General features: G+C 48.9%; 2 protein-coding genes and 1 long non-coding RNA gene across 4 annotated transcripts in view; 1 reads left to right on the top strand and 2 right to left on the bottom strand.

Moving 5' to 3' along the window:
• GJC3 (gap junction protein gamma 3) overlaps positions 1 to 27,619 on the top strand; it is a 74,085-nt gene that overhangs the window by 21,518 nt on the left and 24,948 nt on the right. The gene's annotated exons all lie outside the window — the stretch shown is intronic.
• Positions 538 to 6,419, bottom strand: LOC148110467 (uncharacterized). Its single transcript, XR_015726789.1, has 3 exons — positions 5,891 to 6,419; positions 2,403 to 2,635; positions 538 to 1,283 (listed from the first exon to the last, which is right to left on the bottom strand). It is a non-coding gene; the product is annotated as an uncharacterized LOC148110467 (long non-coding RNA).
• Positions 12,252 to 27,619, bottom strand: part of AZGP1 (alpha-2-glycoprotein 1, zinc-binding) — a 43,518-nt gene continuing 28,150 nt past the window's right edge. The window contains exons 2-5 of one of the 2 annotated variants that reach the window (XM_045773756.2): positions 24,113 to 27,338; positions 15,651 to 15,911; positions 13,455 to 13,730; positions 12,252 to 12,831 (exon numbers count right to left, since the gene is read on the bottom strand). In XM_045773756.2, coding sequence (XP_045629712.2) covers positions 12,509 to 12,831; positions 13,455 to 13,730; positions 15,651 to 15,911; positions 24,113 to 24,167 — 915 coding nt within the window. In that variant the 5' untranslated portion in view covers positions 24,168 to 27,338 and the 3' untranslated portion in view covers positions 12,252 to 12,508. Of the gene's footprint in view, positions 12,832 to 13,454; positions 13,731 to 15,650; positions 15,912 to 17,666; positions 17,799 to 24,112; positions 27,339 to 27,619 lie in introns of those variants that run through there. The other variant, XM_045773755.2, reaches the window with a different exon arrangement.

The following is a 27,619-nucleotide window of genomic DNA, read 5'->3' as shown; positions in this document are numbered from 1 at the left end:
GGGGGGTGTGACTAGCACACAGATGCTTGGTAAATGAGGAGAATGATATTAGTAAAACGTCAAGTCCTGTTGTTTTGTGTACAAGTTTTCTCAGCATGTTAACGTCTTGTGTTGCTAAGCAACAGCACCCCCCCCAAAGCAAAGCACAGCAGGGAAGCTGAATTCGGCAAGCTGTGGGGAATAGCACAGTACACATCCTTCTTCCCTCCTGTAGCTCAGGCAGCTACAAGCTTTATTTTGGAAAGGGTTATTGCACACAGTTGGCCCCAATCTCCGTGTATGTGCCCGTGTCTCCCTAACTCCAAGGCCTCAACCTCTCCTCTCAGCCTGTTCATCAAGTTATCTGCTCCTTTTATATTACACAACTTTCTTCTTTTTAATTTTAAGTAGGCTCCACACCCAACATGGGGCTTGAACTCATGACCCTGAGATCAAGAGTCACACTCCACCGACTGAGCCAGCCGGATGCCTCTGTGCCAACATTTTAAATTAGGATTGTTACTGTTTTTCTTGAAGTTCTGGTTACAAAAATATATGTTTTTTTTTTTTTTTAAGATTTACTTATTTATTTTAGAGAGAGAACATGAGCGGGAGGGACAGTGGGAAAGGGAGAATCTCAAGCAGATGCCGCGCTGAGCCAGAGTCCAACATGGGGCTCAATCTCAGGACCCTCAGATCAGGACCTGAGCCGAAACCAAGAGTCAGATGCGTAACTGACTGCATAACCTAGACGCCCGCAAAATATATAGTTTTGAGAAGTCTTCCCAATTCTATTATTCTTGGTCTTATTTTGAGTGATTCTGGGGGGGCATGAAGATTTGCAGAATAGCAAGTTCTTAGGAATGCATAGATCACAGTAGAGCAAAAAGGTCTATCTATAAGCGTGAAGAAGGAAAAAAATACATTTGATTTCAAGCCTGAAAAATAAATGAAAAGAAAAAGTACACGCAAAGAAACAAAAATCTTAAAAAGCAGAATAGAAACAAAGACACCATGAAAAGTGCCAGATGTCTGGGCTGATACAAGAAAAAAATGAGAGGCATCACTTCAAATCGAGCGCAGAAAGATATAGGAGGACTATCCTATCCTAGGAGGACCTTGAGTACCTGCCACACATTTGAGGCAGGTGCTTATACATATTACCTCATTCATTGGTCCCTATTAAATACTACTATTATCCTCCTCTAGAAGCAAGGAATCTGAGGGTCAGAAAGATTAAGAAAATTACCCAATATCACACGGCCATTTAAGTGGCATTCAGATACCATTTCACCATACTGCCTCTAGAAAAAAAAAAACAACAGGTTTTTTTTGAGTGTTGGCTATTTCCAGCAGAAGGGCTTTAACAATCTCTAGGGCAGGGCCTTTTGGTCACATTTTTCAATCTCCACAACCCAGCACAGAATAAACATTTATCAGAATGGTGTTGAAATATTTACCCCTCTCCTGGCAGCTCCCCCCGACCTTTCCACCTTTGTGCTTTTGCTCCAGCTCTAACTGGAACGTTCCAGTCTGGCTGGCATTGCCACAGCTCCAACTCCCACCCCTCCTTGCACTAGCAGCCGCCTCGCCAGGTTTCCCCGTCCGGATCCCCGTCCGCAGCGGCTCTACCCGCACCCCCGCGCCAGCTCGTGTGCATCTCACACATGTCAGGAGCACACCCGTCCGTTCCCTTGCTAGTGTCCTCAGGCCGGGACAGACAAGAACCTAGTGAGTCCTCACTTCCCCTCCTAGCTCAGCGCTCGGGCTAAGTGTGCTGTGAACAACGAAAACGCAAAGCCGAGGGAACCAGAGCCGGTCTAGCGGTTCAACAACCGCTTCATTTTCAAAAGGACCCGCCATGTCAGCAGCACGGATCAGGGAGGGAGCAGGTTCGGCCTGAATTCTGCAGCCGGGCAGAACGAGGGGTCAAACCGTGGACCCGGCCCCCACCGCACCCCTCGTCTTTGAAGATTCCTCGCCGGCTGGGGGCACAAAGGGAAAGCGAGACCAGAATGCGGGGACAAGTAGAGACGCGGCCCCCACAGCGGGCAGCCGGGCTTCCTCGGGGGCCCCCCAGGTGAGGCCAAGCCCGGCGCTGTGGGTTCGGGGGGCCCCCGCCTCGGCCTAGGGGTTGAGGACCGCCGAAGCACACGTCAGCAGCACCCCGGGGAAAAGCGCAGCGCAGTGGCGCCCCGCCCCCCCCTCCGGCCGCCGTCACCCTCAGACACACAAAGGCCGGAAGTGCGCCCGCAGCGGCCCGTCGAGGCGCCCTCTCTAGGACCCGGGAGGCCTCGCCTCTCGGTGGTTCCCCAAGCTCGCCGGACGCCCGGGACGGTGCTGCCAGGGCGGCATGTACCCCACCCCAGCGGCAGCAAAATGAGTCAAAAGGGAAAAAGTGGAGATCGAATCTAGCAACTCACTTGTGGGAGAGAAGGTCCACTTCAAATGTATCCAGGCCTAAGTTTCCGCAGAGGGGCTGGAGCACGGTGTATTATCGTGCTGGCTCCCCCCAGAGGAGGAGCAAACGAGGCCTGGAGAAACTTCTCTCCTGCTCAGGGTCTCCCGGGGACAGTCGAGTCAGAACCCAGGACTTGTGCCGCCACGGTCTGTGCACTTGCCACTGTCTGGGGCTGCCTCTCAACCGGAATGAACACTATAAAAATGAAAACGTATGTGTTCAAAATGGCAGGAAACATCTAACAGTTTCAAAATCGACCAAATGGAAACACACACACACACACACACACTTTTAAAAAAATTAAAACCGAAACAAAACAAAACACCAAAATCGACCAAATGGAGTGTGCAATAATTCAGGAAGACCATCTCATACCCATTAGGATGCAAAAGAAACCAAATAGCAAGTGGAGAAATCGGAACCCTTGTGCATGGCTGGTGGGGATGTAAAAACTGCGCAGCCACTGCGGAAAACAGTATGGCAGCTCCTCAAAAAATCCAAAACAAAATTACCACGTGATCCAGCAATTCCACTGCTGGGTATATGCCCCAGAGAATTTAAACCAAGGAAGTGATGAGATATTGAACACCCATGTTCATAGCAACATTATTTACAGGTAGCCGCAAAGTAGAAGCAACCCAGTGTCTACTGATGAATGGATAAACTAAATGTGGTCTATATGTACGATGAAATATTATCAGCCTTAAAAAGGAAGGAAATTCTGACACAGATCCTATTGTATCAAACCATCACATTGTACACCTTAAACTTACACTATGTTATATGTCAATCACACCTCAGCGGAGGTGGGGGGATCTATCCTCTTAAAAAAAAAAAAATCAAACAAATGTGGCGCCTGACTGGCTCAGTCATTAGAGCATGCAACTCTTGATCTCAGGGTCTTGAGTTCAAGCCCTATGTTGGGTGTAGAGCCTATTAAAAACAAAATCACATTAGAGGAAAACCCAAGGAGCCACTCAAATCAGGACCCTCCTGAAAATAATAAATGTGGCCAAAGTCCCAGGCATTTATCAGCACTTTCTACACATCTGAGAAATTTTACATTGGTCAGAAATCCTAGCATATGGGGGGATGCTTCCAGTTGTAACGCAAGCCTAAAGAAACATTGGAAAAGCTACCCTGGAGAAAAATACCTTTAAAGAAGGTTCAAGACTTCATTTGGGGGAAGGGCGCCGGGGTGGCTCAGTTGGTTAAGCATCTGACTCTTGGTTTCAGCTCAGGTCACGGTCTCAGGGTCCTGGGTTGGAGCCCCATGTTGGGCTCTGCACTCAGTGTGGAATCTGCTTGGGATTCTCTCTCCCTCTCTGACTGCCCCTCCCACTCACGCTCTCTCTCTCAAATAAATAAATAAATATTTTTTAAAAAAAGACTTCATTTGGCTTTAAACAATTTACAGCAGAGGAAAATGGTCACCCAAATATGTGAGAAAGCCTTCTCTCCTGCCTCAGCTTTCGCCACAGAACTAGAAATGCGACTTTGTGAGAAATCATTGCATTCTGTTTGGTCAGCAGGGGTTTGGATTTGGCAATGTTCTGCCTTAAGTATCTTCTTTGGCTTAAGATTCTAGTCCTGCTTTTTCCAATATGGTAGGTATTAGCCACATGTGGCTTATTGAACACTTGACATGTGTCTAATCCCAACTGAGATGTCCTTTGATGTAAAATACACACTGGATTTCAAAGACTTCATATGAAAAAAAAAGGAATGTAGATGTAAGATATATTAATAACATTTAAAATTAATAACTTAAATATTTTAATTTATTTTAAAGCGTAAAATATATCATTTAATAGCTTAACAATAATTTAAAAATGTATATGTGGAAGTGGTATTTTGGACAGACCAGGTTAAATGAAATATAGCATTAAAGTTAATTCCACCTGTTTCTTTCCGCCTGTCAAAATGTGGCTACTGGAAAACTGAACATTTTGTATGTGCTTGCATTATATTTACATCAGAAAGCACTATTTTGGTTCTTTTGGTCCTGATGGGTTAATCAGACTGACAACAACCACAGCCAAACTGCAAGCCTGTTGATGGCTGGCATATTATTTTATTTTATTATTTTATTTTATTTTATTTTATTTTATTTTATTTTATTTTATTTTATTTTATTTTAAAGATATATTTATTTATTTGAGAGAGAGCGAGAGCTCACTTGAGGACATGCAAGCAGGGGGAGGGGCAGAGAGAAGGGGAGAGAATCCCAAGCAAACTCCCTGCTGAATGCGGAGCCTGATGCAGGGCTTGATTCCGGGACCCTGAGATCATGACTTGAGCCGATCATGACCCCGCTTGTGCTCTCTCTCTCAGATAAACAAATAAAATCTTTATAAAATTTAAACAACAACAACAACAAAACGCAGGAGCATAAGTAAGTTGCCAAGAGTGCTCACGTAGGAACTGGAAGATCCAGGAGCGGCTCCAGGGCTGACAAACTCTTGGCTGGTGTGTCCTCTTAGCTGCACGAAGCGACTTCAGACAGATTTGCGGTAACCAAAGCCAAAAAGCCTTGTTTGGAAACCGGAATGGCAGCTTTATTACTTTTTAGGCAAAGCTATTCCCAGGTAGAGAATGACAACTGAGAACTTCCCTTTCTTTCAGTAGGAAGATCTACTCAGAAAACTAAATTCAACCCAGAAATTTCCCTTAGTTAAAAATGGACAGCAGAGACCAAGGAAATAGCTGATTTAAAGGTTTTCTTCACGGGGCGCCTGGGTGGCACAGCGGTTAAGCGTCTGCCTTCGGCTCAGGGCGTGATCCCGGCGTTCTGGGATCGAGCCCCACATCAGGCTCCTCTGCTATGAGCCTGCTTCTTCCTCTCCCACTCCCCCTGCGTGTGTTCCCTCTCTCGCTGGCTGTCTCTATCTCTGTCGAATAAATAAATAAAATCTTTAAAAAAAAAATAAAGGTTTTCTTCAAATCGGCATATGTTAGAAGTAGATCCCTCTGTCACATCCTTTGCCATATGTTGGGACTGTTGTCTCAAAAGCCTGGCCTATTGATAAAACTATCTGGGTCCAACAGTCAGTTCTGGATGAATCCAAGCCCTGCTGTCCCTTAGCATAATGTCCTCAAGGATCATCCGTGTTGGAACATGTGTCAGAATGTCCTACTTTTTTAAAAAAAGATTTTATTTATTTGAGAGAGAAAGAGAGCACAAGCACGTAAGAGACAGAGGGAGAGGGAGAAGCAGGATCCTGGATGTGGGGCTCGATCCCAAGACCCTGGGATCATGACTTGAGCCCAAGGCAGTTGCTTACCTCACTGAGCCACCAAGGAGCCCCTGGAATTTCCTACTTCTTTAACGTTGACTAATATTCCATTTTGTGGCTAGACCACATTTGGTTTACCTATTCACTCTTGGATGGACACTTGCGTTATTTCCACCTTTCTTGACCTTTAAAGAAGGAAATGACATGATCTCACCTGTGTTGTCAGAGCATCAAAGATGATAGGAAAGGCCGGGGACTGGGGAGGACTGTGCCGGAGGGAGGCACAGTCAGACAGGAGCTATCTGGGTGGAGAAAAGGACCAGAGTGAGAGCGTTATTTTGGTTTTGGTGACATCTAGGCTGTCTGGGTTGAAAGGGAGGGGACAGAAACCAAAGGTCTTAGTTTGGGTGGTTAGGAGAGTAAAGATGTCCTTAACTGAGATGGAGAAATCAGGAGGAGGGGGAGGGGTGAGGGGAGGAACGGGTACGGGGAGGAGGGAAAAGGGAAGGAGGGAGGGGAGGGGGATAGGGGGAGGGGAAGAAGGGAAATTGTTTTGGTTTCCTCTGGGGATGGGGTGGAGGGGGAAGATCGTATTTGAACTCGGGATTCTGAGAGGTCTTCAGGACATTCAGGTGGAACTGCAGGACAGGTGTGAAAACGAAGTGAGATGACCCCATAATTATAAAAGGGATCAGCAAACATGAAGAGAAACGCCAACCACGGTTCCCGCCAGCCCCACACGTTCTTAAAGCTGCTGGGAGGAACCTCTCCAAGTCCGTTAGCACGGTATATCGTGCCCTCTCGTGGCAGTACGGTGCAACTGCAGTCGAGCCTACCACCTAGAGAAGAAATGCCTCTGAATCCTGAAAGCGGCAGTGCTGCCCCTTAGCCTGAGAAGGAAATCTGACACTGACTCGCCCAATGTGTTTTAAGACCCTCATATTAACGGTTGGGTGCTCAAGGGTCCAGGGAAGCCGACTGCTCCCTCAGCAGGTGCTCTGAGCCTAGGAGACAGCATGGATGAGAGAAGGCAAGGCAAGGTTAATGGGGTGTAGTGAAATGAGAACAGTGTGCACATTGAAATTATTTGGGGGTCACCCTCATGCTCCCACATTTCAAATATTAATGTACAGCTATTAATATGTAATTTTCCAGCCAGGCAGCTTTAGTTTAACGAAATTGTCTCTCTGGGTGGTCCCTAAGCAGCATTACTACCTGGGAAACATTTTGCTTTTGCTTTGGGTAGAGATTTGAACAGCACGTGGCTTAAGAAAGCCTTTCTCTCAATAACAATAATCATGGTAGCAATACTTAATATAGCTAATTATTTTTTAAAGATTTATTTATCTGTTTGAGAGAGAGAGAGAGAGAGCACAAGCTAGTGGGGGGGTAGGGGCAGAGTGAGAGAGAATCTCAAGCAGACTCTCTCTCCGCTGAGCGTGGAGGCCGACACAGGGCTCGATCTCACGACGTTGAGATCATGACCTGAGCTGAAATCAAGAGTCGGATGCTTAACCGACTGAGCCACCCAGGCGTCCCTGCAGCTAATAATTTCTGTATGTTTATTAAATACCTGCCACTAAAGTCTGTTACCTGTGTTGGCTCACTTAACCCTCATCACATTCTGGAGTATGTACCACTGTTATTTTACAGATAAGAAAACTGAGGCAGAGAGATCACATAGTTATAAATGGCAGAGCTTCTAGTCAAAACCATTCAATCTTATTCCAGTCTGCTTGCTTAGTCAGTAACCCATACTAATTCACATGCATGCTGTTTTGTACTTTTTTTTTTTTTTTGGAGGGGGGGGTTTAGTATTATATTAAGAATTTATTCCCATATCTAAGACAAATTGTTCTCAGGCCACTGTAACCTGGCCTGTGTTTGGTTCTCCAGACCCTTTACACAGCTTGGTAGGGAGGAAGTCTGAATAGGAGATGGGATATGCCTGACGGCTGGAGCCAGGAGGGCAGGGAGAGCCCTTCATCAGGTTCCTAAAGAGAAGTGACAAATACCAGGTTCAAGGCCAAAGGTGGGGAACTCCACTGCAAACAATAACCTGTATAAATCGGGACACCCTGATCGACCCTGAGGAAAACATCCATTCACTCCTGGGTATTTTATTTTTATTTCTTCTAAAGCGATTGTGGTTGGGTTTCCTTTTTTAATATTTCCCAACTACTTGTTGTTGTTGGTATATAGGCAATCTATTGATCTTGTATATTTGCTTGTCACCCACATTTCTGAACTCTGGCTTATTTCAGGGAATTGGCCATCGATTTGGAGTCTTCTAGGTAGGGAGGCAGAGCATCTCCTAGTAAGTGTCAATTCATTTCATGATTGTTAGTATTTGAACTTCTCATTTCCTCGTCTTAAGGAATTAACTTAGAAGTTCTAGAAAAATATTGAATAATTGTGGAAATAAGGATTCTGGTTTTATTCCTGACATTAATGGGAATGTGCTAATGTTGCGTTAAGTGAGGTAACTGCTTTTTTTTTTTTTTAACATTATATCATATTTTTTTTTCAAGTGTAACAGAAACTGTTGGGTGTTTACCTCCAAATAATCTCCCTTCTTCTTGTGTGCTAAAAAATGCCCTCTGATTTTGACAAGAATTGACAGAAAACTCTTAATCTCATGAAAGGGGCCCAGGCTGTGGCAGGTACTCAGAAACTGGCTTTGAGCAGTGAGATGTAAAGGGAAGTCGGAAGGGCTGGGTAGGTGTGTCTTCCTAGGAAGGCTTCCCCCCGTGATCAAAGGCAGGAACTGGGGGGGCGGAGGGGGGAGAGGTTTTGGTCCTCACCTCAGGGCCATGCTTCCGGGCTTTGTGTCAAATTTGCGAGGACGCCTTCCTGACACCTGCTGCAGTTATTTTTTGTGACCAGTAGGGGGCGACCAAGCCCCATAGAGGGGCTGGCCCGGAGCTGAGAAAAAAAAATCCCTCTTGCTGTTTGAGCCAACTGCAGTCAATTACGCTATTCCTTGCAGCTGAGGGGGCATTCCTAAATGCCACATTGGTTAAGCCTCCTCCTGTTACTAGTTTATTGTTTTTGCCTGAAGTTGGCGCTGGGATTTGAAGTTCAAAGCCAAACGCCAGCCCTTGAACCAGAGCGGGTGAGAGCGAGGAGTATCGGGTCAGGACTGAAGAAGGGAGCAAATAAACTCTGGGGCAGCCACGTGCAGGAGGAGCAGGTCCAAGGGGGCTTCAGGGAAGCGTTCAGTTGGATCTTTTCCTCTCTCTGCCAGCTCTTAGTTTAGGAATGTGCGATAGCAGTTATTCACCTCCCAGGTAGAAAGCATTTCTGCTTCCCGGAGCTCTGCTGTTGTGGGGAATATAAATCCAGCCACTTTAGCTTGCTTGGTTCTAGGGGTGCGCGTGCATTTCCTGGCACTCAGGCGGGAGGAGACCGCGCCCTGGTGAGCGAGACCAGCCTGCACCTTTGCCTTCCGACCACGAGGGGGCGCGTGGGCCACGCTGAAGCTGCGTCCAGAGGGCGAGGGAGGGTGGTCTGGAAGGACGGGCTCAACGCGGGGTGTGCAGGCAGGGTGGGGCCAGGCAAGGGGAGGATGCGAACGCGAGGCGAATTGGGATCTTAGCTTGCAGCTCGGGCTAGTGGGAGAAGACAGAGGTCTGAGCTGTAAGAGCGAGGAAGGACGCAGGAAGGAATAGCACGGATTGGTTTTGAGAAACACTATTCTACTATTCCGGGTGGGTCATCTGGCAAGTGTTTCCTCAGATGAGAAGCAGGAAGCTTCTAGGTGCTCCAGCAGTAGGAATCAGGTGGAGTGAGAGCCATCAAAGGGGCTGGGGCTGGGGGCTGTGTGTTACAGGACAGCCTGTGGAGGAGGGTGCTGCCAGGAATGACTCAGATCCAAGACCTGGGATTCGAATTTGAGTCACCACTGCCCCCCACAGCTCATATCGAACGCATCAGCAAACTCAGGGCTCATGGGGTCCATCTGTAAGTCCTGTAGGCTTGATCTCCGGAATAAATCCTGAACTCCAGCGGCTTACTACCTTCACAGCTGCGAGGATTCCAGCCCGAGTCCTTCCCCGGGACTTGTTTCTGGTCTCCCTGTTTTCACCCTTGTGTCACCATTGTCCCTTCCTCACACAACAGCCAAAGGGATGTTTTAAAAACCTAAAGCAGGGGCGCCTGGGTCCATTGGTTAAGCGTCTGACCTTGGCTCAGGTCATGATCTCCAGGTCCTGGGATCAGAGCCGGCATTGGGTTCCTGACTCAGCAGGGAGACTGCTTCTCCCTCTCCCCTTCTCCTCTTCCATTCCCTCTCCCCTCCCCCTGCTCATGCTCTCTCTCTCTAAATAAATAAATAAGTAAAATCTTAAAAAAAACAAAAAACAAACCTAAAGTAAATCCTATCGCCATTTGGTTAAAACCTACCAGATGTTGCTGTTTGCGGCAGAAACTCCTTCCCAGGGGGAACGATGCCCTGCGCGATCTGACCGCTACCTCCCTTTTCAACATCTTCTGACTCTTCACGTGTTCACGATGCTCCAGCCCACTGGTCATTATTCTGCCTTTCCAACACCACGATTGCTCCTGCCCTGGGGACTTGGCATCTGCTGTGTGCTCTCGGCCCCAAATGCTCTTCCCCCAGAAATTCCCATTGCTGATTCTTTTCCTTTCACTTGGAGAGGAACAAAAACAGAGAATGGCCTGGGATGCTGCTGAGATAGTGTGGACCCTGGCTTCACTCAATGTCTTTCTGGAAATCTTCCCTGATATTTCTGAGAGACAGCATGGACAAGTATGTGTTGGAATTAGTGATCATCGCAGTGGTCACGAGAGGAGCTAAGATGTGCGTTGAACCTCGACAGAGGGTATTGTTAAAATAAGCAGAACAAATTCCTTGCGGGAAGGGGCGGTACCCACTTGTTCTGCTTGGTCTTAGGTGTTTATTAGAGTGCCAAGCAGAAAATAAATAATATATGATTCTTGAGTGAATGCACCAATAAACGAGCAAAGGAAATAGAAAACTGTAAGTGTATGTTTGTTAAGTTCTAGTACAAGCCGGGCTGGAAACGCAGTGTTAGCCACACTGGAGAGGACCTTAACAGCAACTACGGTTAAGTCCCGTATCCTGTTGGCATCTCCTGCTTAAATCCAAGCCCTCTGTCCCTGCAGTCTAGCTGCTGAACTGTCTCCAGAGGAATCTCTGAGAGAGACAAGGTAGTACTAAGGGACTGAGGAATTGCCAAGGAGGCAGTTTGTGGCAATGGGGTCCTCCCGGGGTGGGGCGTCTTCAAAGTACACTTGAACTTGGTCCTGCCTGCTGGAGGATCTTTTGCTGGTTCTCTGTTGGGCGGGCAGGAGGTGCTTGTGGAAGGACCCACACCGTGGGTGTGGTGATGCCCACAGTCCAGCCCCCCCCTCAGTCATGTCCCTTGTCAGGCCCTGTGGCCCTCCCCTCAGCCATCTCACGCGTGACCGGTCACGAACAATCTTTCATCTCTTCTCGGCCAGCTGTCTTGGCCTTCACTTCCTCCTCTGACATCTGAATCCCTCCAGGAAGTTTCTCTGGGTGTCTGAGTGGCTCTGTGTCTCTCTCCTCTTCCCCCACAGCTGGCCAGGACTGGGGCCTCCAGAAGTCCCCTCCCCCTGCCCTCACCCCAACCCATGTCTCCTGCCGGTGGGGCGCAATCTCACATTCCAGTCTGCCTTAGCCCGGCCTGCTCCTGTGGACTTTGGGTTTCCTTATTGATCTGAAATTCTTCTCCTGTCACGTGGTTTTATTTGTTCATGGCTCTATTTTTCCCTCTTTTGACTATTTGGATTGTTTTCCTCTGCAGCCTCTACTGTTCAAATTGGACTTTTTTTTTTTTTTTTTTTTTTTTGTGGTTCTAGAGGAGAGGAATGCGGATTTCACATAGACTGAGGAAGCTATTTCTCAGCTTTGATTTCCAAACTGGGTCAAAGTATCAAAAATAACAAGTAGAATGTTCAAATTTAGGCTTTCAAGAAAGATAGCGGTCGGCTCGGAATTCTGAGTGCTGGGGATGATTTCCTTAAGCAGCTCAGCTTGGAGGCTGGGGCTGGGAAGGGAAGAAGTCCGAGCCATACAGATGGGCTTCGTAGAAAGGTCAGATGTGAGAGCTCTGCTGTCTTTCGGGGTTTTTAAACCTGTGGATGGTGGTGGGTCACTGGGTTAAAAAAACACACACACTCAAGTGAATTTGGAAGGAGTCCAAGGTCATCCAATTCCTGTTTCCCTGGGAGCGCTTCCTGGAGGGAGGAAACCTCTCAGGAGAGCTATGGTCTGGGGCAGCTCCCAGGCCAGAAGGTGTGGAGCTGCTGGAACGGAGGGCGGCGTCTCACAGGAAGGAGGCAGGTCTGGGCAACTGAGGCACAGAAGAGGTATGGGTTTGTATTAAAGATGTTCTACGACCTCACAACAGAGGGGACGTCCCCAGTGAGCTCCTGAACAAGGCCCAAGGGACCAGGTGGTCCACACCACGCTACAGTGGACCCCCTGGGGCAGGATGTCCTGTGAACGTTGCTTTGAGTTGATACCAGGTGAATTTCAGATGAATTGAAGGCTTAGAAGCACAGGATGAATGGTAACATCTACTCACATTTTTATATCATCTCAGTTTAAAAATACCTTTCTACACTGTGTGCTAGGCAAGGTGATTACTGTTGATTTGATTGACAGATTAGATAATGAGGCTTTGCAAGACAATTCAGCCAGGAGTCAGCTCAGTGGCTGGCAGTGTTCCCTGTCCTTGAATCCACCACCTGACCCCTGGCCTCACTGGTGATGCCGCGATGATTTCTAGAGCTCATCTCTCCTGCCCTGCAGGAGGGGTGGCTACTGCTCCCGGGCGCCCTGGGAGCCTTCCGCCCTCGCTCCCTGCCACAGCACAGTGAGGGGCTGGGCCAGGCTGCTGTGAGTCACGCGGCAGGAGTAGGAGTCGGAGGCTCTGCCCTGCGGAGAAACTGACAGCACCACCCAGGACTGGTATGCGCTGTTTCCACTGGGAAGAACGTCTCCCCCGGACTCAGTCTCCTGTGTATCGTCCCCCTGAATCCAGTGCAGCTCAATTTCTCGTGGGTAGAAGCCATCGGCCCGGCATTTGAGTGTCTGAGTTTCTCCTGGGGTCCCGTGGCTGGTGATGGACACGGAGGGGGGATCTGCAGAGGGACAGAGCGTGGATATCAAGGGCCTGCCCTCGATGGCTCCCTGCTCCCTCCAGCTCTCTGGGCATCAGTGATAAGCAGAGCTCCAAGCTCTGTGTCAGCCTCCCCAGGGAACCTTTACGAAGATCAGGGGAGGCTGAAGGTTCCCAGGAACCTCCCCATTGGATCATGGAATGACCACGGCCGTCCTCGGGCTCCCCTGTCCCTCCACCGTGTATTGACATCTGATGGCAAGAAATTGTGAATAACCCTCATTCATTTTTCTATTTTTTCCCAAACTTCTGAGTGAGCTTTGGGGCTCCCCCGCCCCCAGTCTCGGCTCCGTGCCTTAGTTCTGCCTGTGGCTCTATTCATCAGACCTGACCCTGCTCTGTCCCACAGGACCCTCGTTTTCACTGTTTCCCAAGCCACAGTCTGGGCTTGTGACAAATCAGGCTGTGACAGGCAGGCATTGTCCACACCTGCCTTTGTCCACTGCCCAGCCGGGAGGCATCGTCAGACAGACACCACCACGGGATTGGCCCCAGATGCTCCCTGGGCTCCCAGCCTGAGATCACCTTGGTCTTTCTCAGCTCAGAGCGGGGGAGCAGGACATAGGAAGCAGGAAGGGGCGTTACCTTGTCGGTCCAGGTAGGTCTTGCCGTATTGTAGGTACCCCCGCAGCATTGCCGGGCACTCCTCTTCCAGATAGGCCTTGGCCCGCAGCACGTAGACTTCTTCTGCCTCCCACTTCTGCTTGGTGTTCAGAGCTGCTGGGTCCTGGGGGACCCAGGCTGGGATTTCTTTGTTGAACTCGATGAAATTCCTTCCATCGTAGGCGTACCTCCAGAATGCTCCGCTGCTTTTGTTACTCTGGAGCTCACAGCCAAACATTCCCTGAAAGGTGTGAGACCCTGCACCCTCCCCGGCCCCCCCGGGGGAAGTCAGTCAGCCTGGCATTGACTCTGTTTTAATAACTTCCACTCCTATACGGTTTGCAGAAACAACAGGAAGCAAGGACATCTAAGCACATGGTCCCTTTATCTTGGCAACGGGTTATAAGCCAGACAAGAAGCAGAAGAGGGAAAGTTGCTTTGGTTTGGTGCTTTAGGCCCGTCTGAGCTGCGATGCGTCCTTCCTGGCGGGGGAGGGTCAGGGAGTACCCACCACGCACCCTGTCCCCCCACCTTCCTGCATCATCTCATTTAGTGAATTGCGAACCCACTGGGAGTTCTTAGGAACCTGACAGAACCGCACTGAAGTGCCATCTCCAAGTTGAACAGAAATTATTCGGAGTTTTACACAGATTGCCAAATCTCTCCTTTTTTTCTCCACTCTAAGTGGAGCTGATGTCACCGCCTGAATAAACATGATGTGATCGCGGCTCCCCTCTTTTCTGGGGTCTGAGATCTTCATTACGAATCTCTGAAAATGCCCTCAGCCCAGTGAGCAACAAGTCTTGGAGCCTGGCCCCTGCGGGGAGGGGGACACAGCCGGTGTGGACCCGAAACTGATTGGTCTGTGGGCCCAGGCTCTGATCTCACGCTCCCTGGGCTCACACCATGTCTCTGCACCCCGACCTGGCTTGCACGCGAGCGCGTAGTCTTCTCAGCCTGGGAACGGCAGCGGCCGCAGTGCTGCTCCGGAGGGTTGTCGTGAGCGTTACCAGTGTTTACTTACACCTGTGCCTGGAACACGGCGGGGGCTCGGAAACGTTAATGGTTCTCTCACACGCTCCCCTCCTCTCTTATCCTCTTTCCTCATAATTCCTTGCTTCGACATTGTTACTCCAGCCAATCACATGTCTGCCGGTGTCCTTCCTGGGCACCTGTGCCTCCCCTCTCCTACTTCTGATGTGCAGGCCGGGCATTTTCCTCACCAGGGCTTCCCATTCCTTATCCTTCAGATGTCTGCAGAACTCTGGCCTCCTTTAGGAAACGTTCAGATTCCACGTAGCTTGTGCTCAGAGGCCCATCTTTCCACACACACTATGATGATTTAGCATCAGCAGTTCACCAGCCTGTGACTGGCTGACTCGGGAGACGGGCTGGGGGGTGGGGGTGGGGGCGGTGGGGGCCCGGCTCCTCTTCCTGCTCCTAACACAAGCCCGGGTGAGCCCTCCCGAGTCTGCTCCTTAGGGACAGGAGGGTCTTCAGGGTCCCGTGTAACTCTAACAGTGTGTGGCTTTGAGTTCAGTCCCTACTGAGCTCCCGGTATGGGCCACGGTTTGTGTGAGGCACTTTCTCTCAATCATTCAACGCATCTCATTTGAGCGGGTTATTAGTGGCTGTCCCAGGTGACGGGACGACCGGGGAGCTCAAGACCGACGATGTTCTAGCCTTCCTGGAATTTGCATAGGCAAGTTTTATGGAATCTCTTGGAGGTTCCAATTCCGTGGGTTTGGATCAGATAATTAAGAACACACTCATTGTCCGATAGCTAGTGACTGGCCAGGCCACCCTGTGAACCCAGGTCTGACCGGCCCCAGGGTGAGCTCACTCTCTCCCTGACATCCCTGGGCAGGGGAGTCTGACGCTTTCTACAGCAGGATCAGCCCCAGAGAGGTCGGGGTGTGCAGCTGAGAGGCGACGCATGCCTGGATGAGAGCAGACTCTGACAGCACCTCCTGTGAGAGCGGAGGCCTGGGAGTGAGGAAGGGGACAGGATGGGGCAGGAGGAGAGCAGATGCGCTGTGGGGTGGGGGGATGCAGAGTGTCTGCGTATTTCTACCCTGCTCTCCATGATTTCCATCCTGCTGACCCCTTTCCACTCACCCCTGCAGGGCTGCCTCTTGGGCTAAGACCCTCCACCCCGGCAGTCCTCGGTGCACTCACCTTCTTTGTCCTTGTAATAGTCCATGATGTCCTTCAGGGTCACCATGAAGATGTCCTCCCTGGCCTTCTGAAGTTCACTCTCCTTCTCCCAGTCCTCTATTCCTTCCATCTGGCTCCACGGGTAGCTGGGTATGGCCTTCCTGTCTTCACTGTCATAGTGAAAGAAATCCTGGTCATTGAGGTAGGCAGTGGCCTGGAAGCTGGGGAAGCCATCCCTGGGCCTGGACAGCCCGGTGTAGAAGAAGCTCAGAGAGTAAGGCCCTGAAAAAGAGGAGAAGACTTTGAGGTGTGGGGTCCATGCAAGGGAGGCCCAACATGGGGCGGCAGAGGGCCAGGAAGGGGGCTGTGGCCACTGGGCCTTGTCCTCCCCATCCCTGAGCCTCACCCCTCTGGAGGCTCACTGAAGTGCAAAGGGCCCTCCCTCTATTCTGGGAGGTATTCAGATACCATTCTGTGTCTTCACTCCATTGTTTCTTCTCGACACATAAGACGACGATATTTCTCAGCCTCCTCGTCCATATGTTGGGATCGTGTGATTGAGTTTTGTCAGTGGGGGATGTGAGAGGGTGTGATATCTTTCTTCTGGTCCGAGGCCCTATGAACTGGTTTGTTCTGTCTTTCTTTTATTTATGTGATGACTGTGGAGACCTCAGGATGAAACCAGGAGTCCCAAGATGCAAATAGCCCAGATTCCTGAGCCACCCCAGGGAAGACAGGAAAGTTGCCTTATCTGTATTCACTTTACACGAGCAAGAAATAAACATTTGCTGGGTTAAGCCACTAAAAACTTTGTTACTGGAGCATAACCTAATCTAAGACGTAGAATTCAAATGTGTAGGAAGAATTTACCAGAAAACTCAGGAGATGACCCAGAATGGATTGGCACAGGGTAAGACCAGGATCTGGATCTCAGAATTCCCAGGGTTGTATCTTACATTTTGGCAGAGGCTTGGAGAAGGGGGAGCATTTCCAATAATTAATTCATGATATAACTCACATTGGGGTAAATAATGTTGGAGGTCATATCGCAGATTCCTAGTTCACGTACTGAAATTATTCTAGCTAATTAGTTTCTAAATGTGATTAACTTTAGACCTCGTGTAAAGCAGATTACTCTTCATCGTGGGTGGGCCTCATCTAATCAGTTGAAGGCCACACGAAAGAAGCCTAGTCCCCCAAAGAAGGAGGAATTCTGCCTCCACACTGCCTTTGGACTCAAGACGGCAACACTCACTCTTCTCTGGGTCTCCGGCCTGCGGACTTCAATTAGGCCAGCCAGTTCCTTAAGATCTATCTGTTTCTCTGTACATACATGCTATTTGTTTTGTTTCTCTGGAGAACCCTGACTAATACAGACTTTGGTGTAGGATGTGACTAACATTTTCAAATAAAACGTATATTCTCATAGTTTCTAAGTGTAACGAGTTTCAAACATGCACAGTTTAGCTTACATTTCTTCATCCTGAAATTTGTGGCCAAGAAACAGCCTCATTTTCCTATTCTAGTGTTGACTCTGGTGCTTCCCAGATTCCAGCTGGCTTCTTTCCCCCTAACTTGCCTTCAGGGCTAAGGTAGCACTGTGGTCTGACTGTGGGGGGAGGGGACAGATCTCCTACAACTTTCCAGTGAAGCTGCCTTCACATCTGCCCCTTAGGGTTGTTCCCTCTTTCTCCAAGAACCAGACAGATTCATCCAGCCATTGGAAGAAAGGAAGGAAAAGGAAGTTCCACCTGTAAGGCTCCTGCTCTGTCCTGGCTGTGTGACCCTGGCCAGGTCACTTCACCTCTCTGGTCTCAGTTTTGCTCATTTGTAAACTAAGGGTTTTAGCTTCTGATTCTCTATGGCCTCATTTAGCATGAGTCCACAGGCCCCCTCGATGCTTCTCAAAGTTCGTGAGCTGAGTTAGGTGACAGCCTTGGACACTCATTCCCACAGTATACCCGGGAATCCCAGCTGCATTAGGGGCCCTTCTCCAGCCCATCTGTCCCCCAGAGCTCCCCTGGCTTCCTCACTCACCAGTGTGGGTCTCCTGAGGGACTGCAGGACCCAGAAGGAGTAGCAGGGACAGCAGGACAGACGCCATTGTGCCCATTGTGCCTGACCAGAAGGTTCTGGACTGCCCTGGGTTGTGGAGCTTGGAGCAGATTACTTGGAATTAAAGCCAGGTGTAGTTATGGGAATGGTTGGGCTGTGAGCCCAGCCTGGGAAAGGTGACTCCGCAGCCAATGAGTGTACAGGACAGGCTCCTCCTCTGACGGTGACAGAGAAGGATGCACGAGCCGCCCGGGACAGAGGCTGCACTCAGCCCGTTCACAGACGGTGTGCAAACTGAGCGCCAAGACGGCTGATTGCAGGCAGGGACTTTGTGTATCCCCCAGGTGACAGATGCCAGTGGATGAGGGAGGAGGGCAGGGGGGCTATTAAGTGGCAGATGCCTGGGGTGTGTGTTGCCTTTCCGGTCTGTCATGACATCTCACCCTAGGCTCACTGGGGGGATTTGGGTGTTGTCAGACCACCTCTGGAAAAACTGCAAATGGCCGAAGCCCGGGCTTGGGCAGACCCCAGCTGGGGGGGGACCCTCTCTCTTTCACAGCCGGCACACTGGAGTTCTGCATGGAGGACATTCACAATTCTGCCTCCCTCCCTTTTATTTTTTCTCTTTTCTTTCTTCTTTCTTTCTTTCTTTCTTTCTTTCTTTCTTTCTTTCTTTCTTTTTCTTTCTTTTTTTCTTTCTTCTTTCTTTCTTTCTTTCTTTCTTTCTTTCTTTCTTTCTTTCTTTCTTTCTTTCTTTTCTTTCAAAGATTTTATTTATTTATTTGACAGAGATAGAGACAGCCAGCGAGAGAGGGAACACAAGCAGGGGGAGTGGGAGAGGAAGAAGCAGGCTCATAGCGGAGGAGCCTGATGTGGGGCTCGATCCCATAACGCCGGGATCACGCCCTGAGCCGAAGGCAGACGCTTAACCGCTGTGCCACCCAGGCGCCCCTTTTCTTTTCTTTTCTTTTCTTTTCTTTTCTTTTTTCTTTTCTTTTTTCTCTTTTCATTTCTCTTTCCTTTCCTTTTTTTCCTTTGTTCATTCGTTCGTTCATTCCTTCCTTTTTCTTTCTTTCTTTAAAAAGATTAATTATTTGAGAGAGAGAGAGAAAGAGAGAGAGAGAGCATGCACACACTTACGCAAGTAGGGGCGGGGAGGAGGAAGCGAATCTCAAGCAGACTCCCTGCCGAGCTGGACGTGGGGCTTGATCGCACAACCCTGAGATCACGACCTGAGCTGAAACCAAGAGTTGGACGCTCAACCGACTGAGCCACCCAGGCGCCCCTGCCTCCCCGCACCCCTTTCTATGCTTGGGGAGTCCAGGCCTTTCCATCATAGGGGCAGAAGTTGCCCGATTGCTTTTTTGCAACCTCCTTGCAACAGAACGGGTGTGTACAGCTTGGGTTCAGTCAAGCAGGCGCTGGTGCCCTGGACACTGAGGCAGGTGTCGGTGGAGCAAAGAAGAAGGCAAAGTGTGTGGGCCTTTCTGGGGAGCTCAGCAGCGGCTGTAAGCGCCATGTCCTGGGAGCAGCGGGGCTGCAAGCTGTGGGGTGCTCCGCGCCCAGTGAGGTGGTGTCATTGCCCGTACTGTTGGCAGCCGTGTGTGTTTACAGGACGTGTTCCGTGGTGTGATTTTTCCCCGTGCTTCTCCTGCCGGATTCTGAACCAGGGTTTCTAGTCTCTCCGTTGATTCCAAGGCTACCTGATAAATCTGTTTATTTTCTGCTTCAAGTCAGAATGAGATTCTGTTTCAGCAACTGAAGATCCTGACTGATAGTGAAATTGGGACAGGGAAACGGAGGGAGGGTAACCGGGCTTGATCATGGGGCCAGATTGGGGCTGAATGCAGAGATGATACAGATGTTCTGGAAACTTTCTTGAAGGCTGTGGTTTTACTCTGTGGAGGGTTAGACACCTGACTGAGTTATCTTTTGATAATGAAAATGAAATGCTCGCTGAAGGCAAAAAGGACAGTGTGAAGGGCTTAAGGAAGTCAGGGACCAAAGTCTGGGGAGGTGGGGCCCAGAAGTGCCGGGGAGCCTGAAGAAAGGGCGTGAACTCAGCAGCAGGAATCACTGACTGAAAATCAGGCACTTCCTGTGACTGTGTGGAAAGAAACTTTTGTCTTTTGGAATTGCGAGGATGAAACAGATGAAAACCTAATACTGTAATGATTAGAACCTAACAACAGAAAATTAAGTTGTGTAAACTAATTACGAAAACCTAACAAATCTCATAACCAAGTGTGATCAGGACTTTCCTGCCAAATTCCTACGATGGATGCGAGGAGGAAATTATCGGAGAAGGAACCCGAATCTGGAATGTCAGGGAAAGGGCAGCATGGGAGATGTTGTGCTTGAACAGGACATGGAACAGGGACAGAAATGCCAATTTCTTTATATTTTTAACTTTGTTTTTAGGGGCATCTGGGCGGCTCAGTCGGTTAAGTGTCCGACTCTTTTTTTTTTTTTTAAAGATTTTATTTATTTGACAGAGAGAGACAGGCAGCAAGAGAGGGAATACAAGCAGGGGGAGTGGGAGAGGGAGAAGCAGGCTTCCCACGGAGCAGGGAGCCCGATGTGGGGCTCGATCCCAGAACACCGGGATCATGACCTGAGCCGAAGGCCTATGCTTAACGACTGAGCCACCCAGGCGCCCCTAAGTGTCCGACTCTTGGTCTCTGTTACCCCATCCCTCTCGGTCAGTTGTTCTTGGCCTTTTGTGCCATCTCCTCCCTTGCCAGTTATCCTCAAGATAACTTTTTTTTTTAATTTTGAAAATTATTTATTTTCTTTCAAGATAATTTTTTCCTTTCTTAAGTAGGCTCCACACCCAGCATGGAGTCCAATGCAGGGCTTGAACTCAAGACCCTGAGATTAAGACCTGAGCCGAAATCAAGAGTCAGACACTTAATCGACCGAGCCACCCAGGCAAGAAAAATTTTAATGCATAAAACAAAATATGAAGGATACAGAGGAAGCCAGTTACATGGACATGCAGTTCTTCCCATGTGCCCTTTGGGGCTGATGGGCTGTTTGCAGAGTGGTCTCCCAACATAGAGCAATATGCAATTCCAAAGGGACTGAGGAATTGCCAAGGAGACAGTTTGTGGCAATGAGGTCCTCCCGGGGTGGGGCATTCTCAGAGCACACTTGAACTTGGTCCTGCCTGAAGGAGAATTTGTTGCTGGTTCTCTGTTGGGCAGGCAGGATGTGCTCATGGAAGGATCCACATTGGCTCCTCTGGGCCCCTTATCCTCCCTAGTGTGCCCAGTGATGCCCACAGCCCAGTCTTGCCCTCAGTCATGTCCCTTGTCAGGCCCTGTGGCACTCCCCTCAGCCATCTCATGCCCGACCGGTCATGAACAATCTTTCATCTCTTCTCAGCCAGCTGTCTTGGCCTTCACTTCCTCCTCTGACATCTGAATTCCTCCAGGAAGTTTCTCTGGGTGTCTGAGTGGCTCTGTGTCTCTCCCCTTGTCCCACAGCTGGCCAGGACTGGGGTCTCCAGAGGTCCCCTCCCCCTGCCCTCACCCCAACCCATGTCTCCTGCCGCGGCGGGGCAGAATCTCACATTCCAGTCTGCCTTAGCCCGGCCTGTTCCTGTGGACTTTGGGTTTCCTTATTGATCTGAAATTCTTCTCCTGTCATGTGGTTTTTCAAATTTGTTCAAGGGGCCAGAAGTTGCTTTGAAATATCACTGGCTGAATTGTTTCCTTCTGAGTTAGTTGGCTTTACTTCCATGACCAAGTATCAAAGACAGTATTTTCACGTATTGTGAAATGAGAAAATTCAGCATGAGAAAAACTGTGAATCAGAGAGAGAAGCAAAGGTCCATGCGGCTTATCCTGGCCAGTTTCTCCCTGGGGAGCTCAACATAAGGACAGAATCTGAACTTAGCCACCTTCCTTAAAGCTCAGGAGTGAGCCGGCAATGTCCCTTCCTGAAGCCAGAGCTTTTGAGAATTATTTTTAGTGGGTTAAGCAGGATTCTGAGGAACACCATTCCATACTTCTAAGCCCTCTCTCTCTTCCATTGGGTCTTCAACATGCTATGTCCCCTCTTCTCGAGGTTCCTTGGCCCTTCTCTTGCTCATTGCTGGCGAGCAGAACACAGGAAGCAGTGAATACTTAGTCCAGGTAGTAGGTGAACCCTCTGAGCACGTCAGGGCACTTCTCCTCCAGGCAGGCCTCAGCCACTGCACTGGGATGTTCTCTGATTCCCACTTCTGCTTGCTGTCCAGGGATACAGGGTCCAAGGGCACTCAGGCTGGGATTTCTTTGTTGAATTTGACGAATCTGCCCATTGTGGTAGGCATAGCTCCAGAACACTACCCTGCTTTTTTTCTTTGTTTTTACTCTAGAGCTCTCAATCTGACATTCCCCAGAAGGTACAAGACCCTGAACACAGGGCCACCCCCCACAGCCTCACTTCCTGCTTTGTTCATGGCATCCTCTCTGTCTCTGTTGTGTTTTTAAAATTTTTTTATTACTGACTTTATCCTATAAAGCTATAAAAGCAGTTGAGGGTTTATTTTTTTGTGTAAAATAAATTTCCGGGGAGCACCTGGATGGTTCAGTCTGTTGAGAATCCAGCTCTTGGTTTCGGCTCAGGTCATGATCTCGGGGTCGTGAGATTGAGCCCCGCGTCGGGCTCTGCGCTCAGCACGGAGTCTGCTTCAGATTCTCTCTCCCTCTCAAATAAATAAATAAATAAATAAATAATAAAAAAAATAAAATAAATTCCCAGGGGCGCCTGGCTGGCTCAGTCGGTGGAGCACGTGACTCTTGATCTCAGGGTTGTGAGTTTGAGTGCCACATTGGGGGTAGAGATTACTTAGAAAAAAATCTTTAAAAGATTGTTTTCCACATTGTTAGTTCCAATTACAGGATCTTTCCGCAGTTCCTTCCTTTTTCTGTCAACTATTTCCCAGTGAAAATTCTTTACTTAAGACAGTAAGTACTTTTTCTTTCTCCCCCTCCCCCTCCTCCCCCTCCCCCCTCCTCCTCCTCCCCCTCCCCCTCCTCCCCCTCCCCCTCCTCCTCCTCCTCCTCCTCCTCCTCCTCCTCCTCCTCCCCCTCCTCCTCCTCCTCCTCCTTCTTCTTCTTTTTAGAAAGAGATGGGGAACGAGCAGGAGAGGGAGGGAGAGAATCCTAAGCAGGGTCCATGCCCAGCGTGGAGCCTGATGCCAGGATTGATCTCACAACCCTGAGATCGTGACCTGAACCGAAATCAAGAGTCAGATACTTAACCGACTGAGCCACCCAGGCGTCCCAAGATAATAAGTATTTTTTTAATGCTTGGTTTATGCAAAGTAATATAGTTTCCAAAATACTTTTTATTTTTCACACAATGATTTGCTTACATTTTAGCTGGTTATTTTGGAGATGTTTACCTCCATGTCTCTGGATCAAATGCTTTCTTGATCTTTCGGTGTCAGGCATTATATAGATATCCTGGAAGAGATGATCTACTTTCTTCCCTTTCCCAGCCTCCATCACACACTTCCGTCTCCCATCACCCATTCTCCTAATATAAATATTAAATATGAAAACTTAGATCTATTTTCATTGTTTTCATTATTATGACTATGTAATAACTTTACCGCTCTGCTATGCAGTCAACTATAATTATTTTACTTTTCCACAGAAGCTTTTGTTTCCAATGGAGCTAAATTCATTACCATTCTATATTCGTATTCAATGGCAAACTCCTCACCAATCATATTAATCTCGTCTCAACACGTGCAGAGAGTCACCAAAGATCAGTGTGTTAGCACCTGTTGGATGCAATCCTGCCTCCCCAGGAGGAGCAATCATCTTGTGAGTTGCAGAGCTCACACGGACAACTGGGTAACCCAGCACAGAGGTGGGGGGTCAGGGGTGCGGTTGGGCAGGGCAATCTGCCAAGGGCCTTGAGCTCGAGCTTCCTGCATATTCTTACTGGGCATGGCAAGAATGCCAAGCCTTGTGTGATCTTTACCTGGGCCATTTCTCAGGGTAGTGTTTGCAGTGAGCAACCTTAAGAAACCTTTGGAAAAAGATCAGACTCATGACCGCTCACTAGGAAAGCATGCATTCCGCACGTTCAGTGTTCCTTGACTGTACCACAAGCCTACTGCCTACAGAGCATCCACTCGATCCTTTAGAGTTACTGTCTGGGATTTAGGGGTGCGGGGTAACCCTGGCCAACACGATGCTCATACTGCTTGCTGTGTCATGACCAACAGTCCTTTGTCTATGTCCCAGAGCTCTTCTGTTTTCTGCCAGCATCCATGAAACTGTAACAGGTTAATTTGTGGGCTCTAGTAGGGTGAAATTCCAAACTCTGACAAGCACCTGCCTCAGGGGATGGTCCCACACCCCTCCCGTCTACATTTGGATCCCCACTGGCAGAGGGAATTTTGTGCGCCAAGGTGATCAACCTACCTGTGTGCTCCGGTCTTGGTGGACGGGGGTTGAGCAGGGAAGGCCCCTCTTGCATCTGTATGCATTGTGCAATTTTGGGGAAGCCGGTCTACCACCGCAGGGCAAACAGGATGATCCAGCCCTCACTGCTGGCCTCTCGGGGCTGCGGCGGACCCGTACGCCTAATGCCTTTACTTCAGTAAGGTCCAAGACACACATTTCCACTTGGATGGGTGTTTCTTGAGTCTTAGAGGTAATATCCCATTTGCCACAAGAGGGAGCTTATCCATGGGCTGGGAGAGAGAAAACAGATCTGCAGAAGCTCCTGCATCAGTTGAACAGAATTTACTTCTTTTGATATCTTGTGAATATTGAGGGAACCAGACACAACAACAATGTTCGTAGGCATTCCAAAATCAAATAAAAATTATTTTTAATCTTTTTAGTATTTGCAATTTTTCTTTCCATTCAAGAGTTCGACCGTCCAGTTGTGTGGTTGTAGAGTAATTATGTCTGCTTCTTTATTCTTTTACTATCTGCCCCCCCAAATTCCAGAGTTCCTCATCACCCCCACCCATTTTCAGTAATGCTCCATTACTCTATCCTCTCTGAACAGCCACTCTCTGGGATCAATATAATCCCTACCTAGGGCTGCCTCTTCCCTCCTTCTGATTATTCAAAACAGTAACCCCTAATATGGTGAAAGTTTTGGTTAACGATCCAGGTTTCACAGACAGCATGTCTGGGTTTGACGCCCAGCTCCACCACCGCCTGCTAAATTTGTGACCTTCAGCAAATTACTTAATTCCTCTGTGCCTCAATTTCCTCATTGCTAAAATGGATATGATAGTAATAGCTTTATCACAGAGGTGTTTTTTAGTGAGACTTAAATAAGATCACAGGTACCTGGTACATAGTCCTTGCTTGGTAAATGCCATCTATTATAATGACCTAGTGTCCCCCTCTTCCTCTCTTTATCCATCACCTCTGTTACTAATGACTCTGAACACAACTTTTCTGTTCCAGGCAACGTCCTTCCCAGTCCTCTGTGCCTTAATCACTCCTACTCAGGAGACGTGGTCCAGGCTCTTTTCCCGATTCATCCTCCTGCAGATTCTCTGCTGCTTTTGGGGCTTTTTGTTCCCTAATCCCACTCTTTGCCCCTAATTTTGTGCCTTGGTATCAACAACTTATGGGGTCTGAGGAACTGGCCCCTTGTCTGGCTTTGCATCTGGCAGTCTGTATGACCCACAGAATTATGTATCTGAGTCTGTTTCCTCTTATGCAAAATGGCCTGGAGGATCCTTAGGGTTCCATGTGGCTGTAACAGTCAATGGAAAGGAATTCATTCAGGGAAAACTCCGAATGGACTATGAACTCTGGACCGTGTTTACTGAGAAAGTTCTAAATGCTGAGCAATGTCCTTGGCGATGGGGGAAAAGAGTGGATCAAGAGACACCCCATCCCTTGTCCACATGCACCTGACATGGGCTAGATTTTTAAAATTGGAATTCTCGCAATAACGTGAGAGGAGTCGTTGATGCCAAGGAGCCCAGATAATGAAGTCACTTGATGAAACCACTGTGAAGTATCTAGTGACTAGCAGAGTCACCACAGGAACCCTGGCCAGAATGACCCCAAAGTCGGCTCATTTTCTACCCACCAACCCTGGGAGGGGGGAGTCTGATACTTTCTAAAGCGGGATCAGCCTCACATGGGCAGGGGTGTGGTCAGATGTACCTGGATAAGAGCTGACTCTGACACCCCTTCCCATGTGAGGGCTGAGGCCTGGAAGTGAGAATGGGAATATGATGGGGAAGGAGGAAAGGAAACACACCGTGCGGTGGGGGGCGCAGAGTGTCTGCATGTTTCTCCTTGTGTCTCTTGTTGATCATCGGGGTTCTGATATTTCCTTCCTGCTAACTCCCGTTTTCATGCCTACTAGGGATTGCCCCTTGAGCTTGTGAAAACAGCACAGTGCTCAGTTTACTGGCTTTCTCTGTCCTTGGAATAGGCCATGATGTCTTTCAAAGATGTCCTTCCTGGTCTTATGAGCTTGGCTTTCTTCCCGTCCTCCATCCTCACCACTTGGCTCTAGGGCGCCAGGGGCTTTGTGCCTTTATGATCATGGAGAAAGAAGGTCTGATTGTTGGCGGGGGGCAGTGGCCTAAAACTTGGGGAAGACTTCACTAGATCTGGAAAATCTTGTGTAAAGTCACAGAGTAAGGACCTGCCAAAGCGGAGAGGACTTTGAGGCATGGGTCAACTGTGGGTCCCACTATGGGGCAGCAGAAGGTCAAGAAGGAAAAACTCGGTGTTTAGGATCCACAGTTGCTCGTGGTCTCTGGTGCCCAGGCTTTCCTTCCTGTCAGCCTCGCAGCATTGCATGCTTGCATGGGCAAGAGCTTGCCCTTATGGTACAGAGTGCAGGAAGGAGAATATTCTGGAAATGCTGGTAATGAGCCAGATGGGGTCAGCGTGGAATAAAAACCAGGATGCTGGGGCGCCTGGGTAGCGCAGTCGTTAGGCGGCTGCCTTCGGCTCAGGGCGTGATCCTGGTGTTCCAGGATCGAGTCCCACACCGGGCTCCTCTGCTATGAGCCTGCTTCTTCCTCTCCCACTCCCCCTGCTTGTGTTCCCTCTCTCACTGGCTGTCTCTCTCTGTCAAAATAAATAAATAAAATCTTTAAAAAACAAACAAACAAACAAACAAACAAACAAAAAACCCCAGGATGCTGCCTCTGCATTTCCAGTTCTTTGAGTAAACTTGCTGCTAAACTGAATTCTTGCCGTACTGGTGACTATTTGTAAATGTTACAGATTTTTAATCTCAAGAAATTATTAGTTTATATTTTTTATTTCCTCCAGATTTTCACTGATGGTGGGTGCAGCAACTGGCTCAGCTCTCTTCTCTCCAGGTCGGGCAGTATCCCAGGCGCAGAGCTCTGTATTCAATTTTCTGGGCAGATGTTTTCCTTCTTGTTCTGATGCTTTCCATCTGCTGACCCCTCCTCAACCCTTGTCCCTAGTGATCTCTCACTCTCCTCAAAACCAGAAAGCGACATCCAGCTGTGGAAAAGGAGGGAGGGAGAGAAGAAAGGTTTTCTCCTCCCATCAGAGTGGATACAGAGATGCCAGGCTTCCACACTTCTTTCTACTCCCTGCCCTTGGGTGATCGCTGCACGCCGCTGCTCCAGGTCGTGGCACATGCCATCAACACACGGCTGTGGGAGGAGGCTGGTCTCATCTGGTGGGAAGAGGAGAGACAAAGAGGGCACTGTGTGGTGGAATAAAGGAGAGGGATGAGAGCTCTCTTAACCCTCAAGGGCTTCTTTCCTGGCACCAATCCTCAGAAACTTATTGTGAAAGAGAAGTTTGTCTGGGTGCTTTAGGGTCTTGTCAGAAGCTCGGAAATAACTAGGCAAAACCCCCCTCTTCCCAACCCCTGGCACCAAACTTAGCCTCCTCCCCTGATACCCACACTGACCCGGGCATTGAGGACATTTATAAATGGAGCCATTGAGGAAT

Source organism: Ursus americanus, chromosome 2 (assembly GCF_024610735.1).
Source record: "Ursus americanus isolate L20-20 chromosome 2, mUrsAme1.1.p, whole genome shotgun sequence".
NCBI classification, from domain to species: domain Eukaryota; kingdom Metazoa; phylum Chordata; class Mammalia; order Carnivora; family Ursidae; genus Ursus; species Ursus americanus.
Note: the sequence above shows the minus strand (reverse complement) of the source record. Positions and strands in the feature narration are given on the sequence as shown.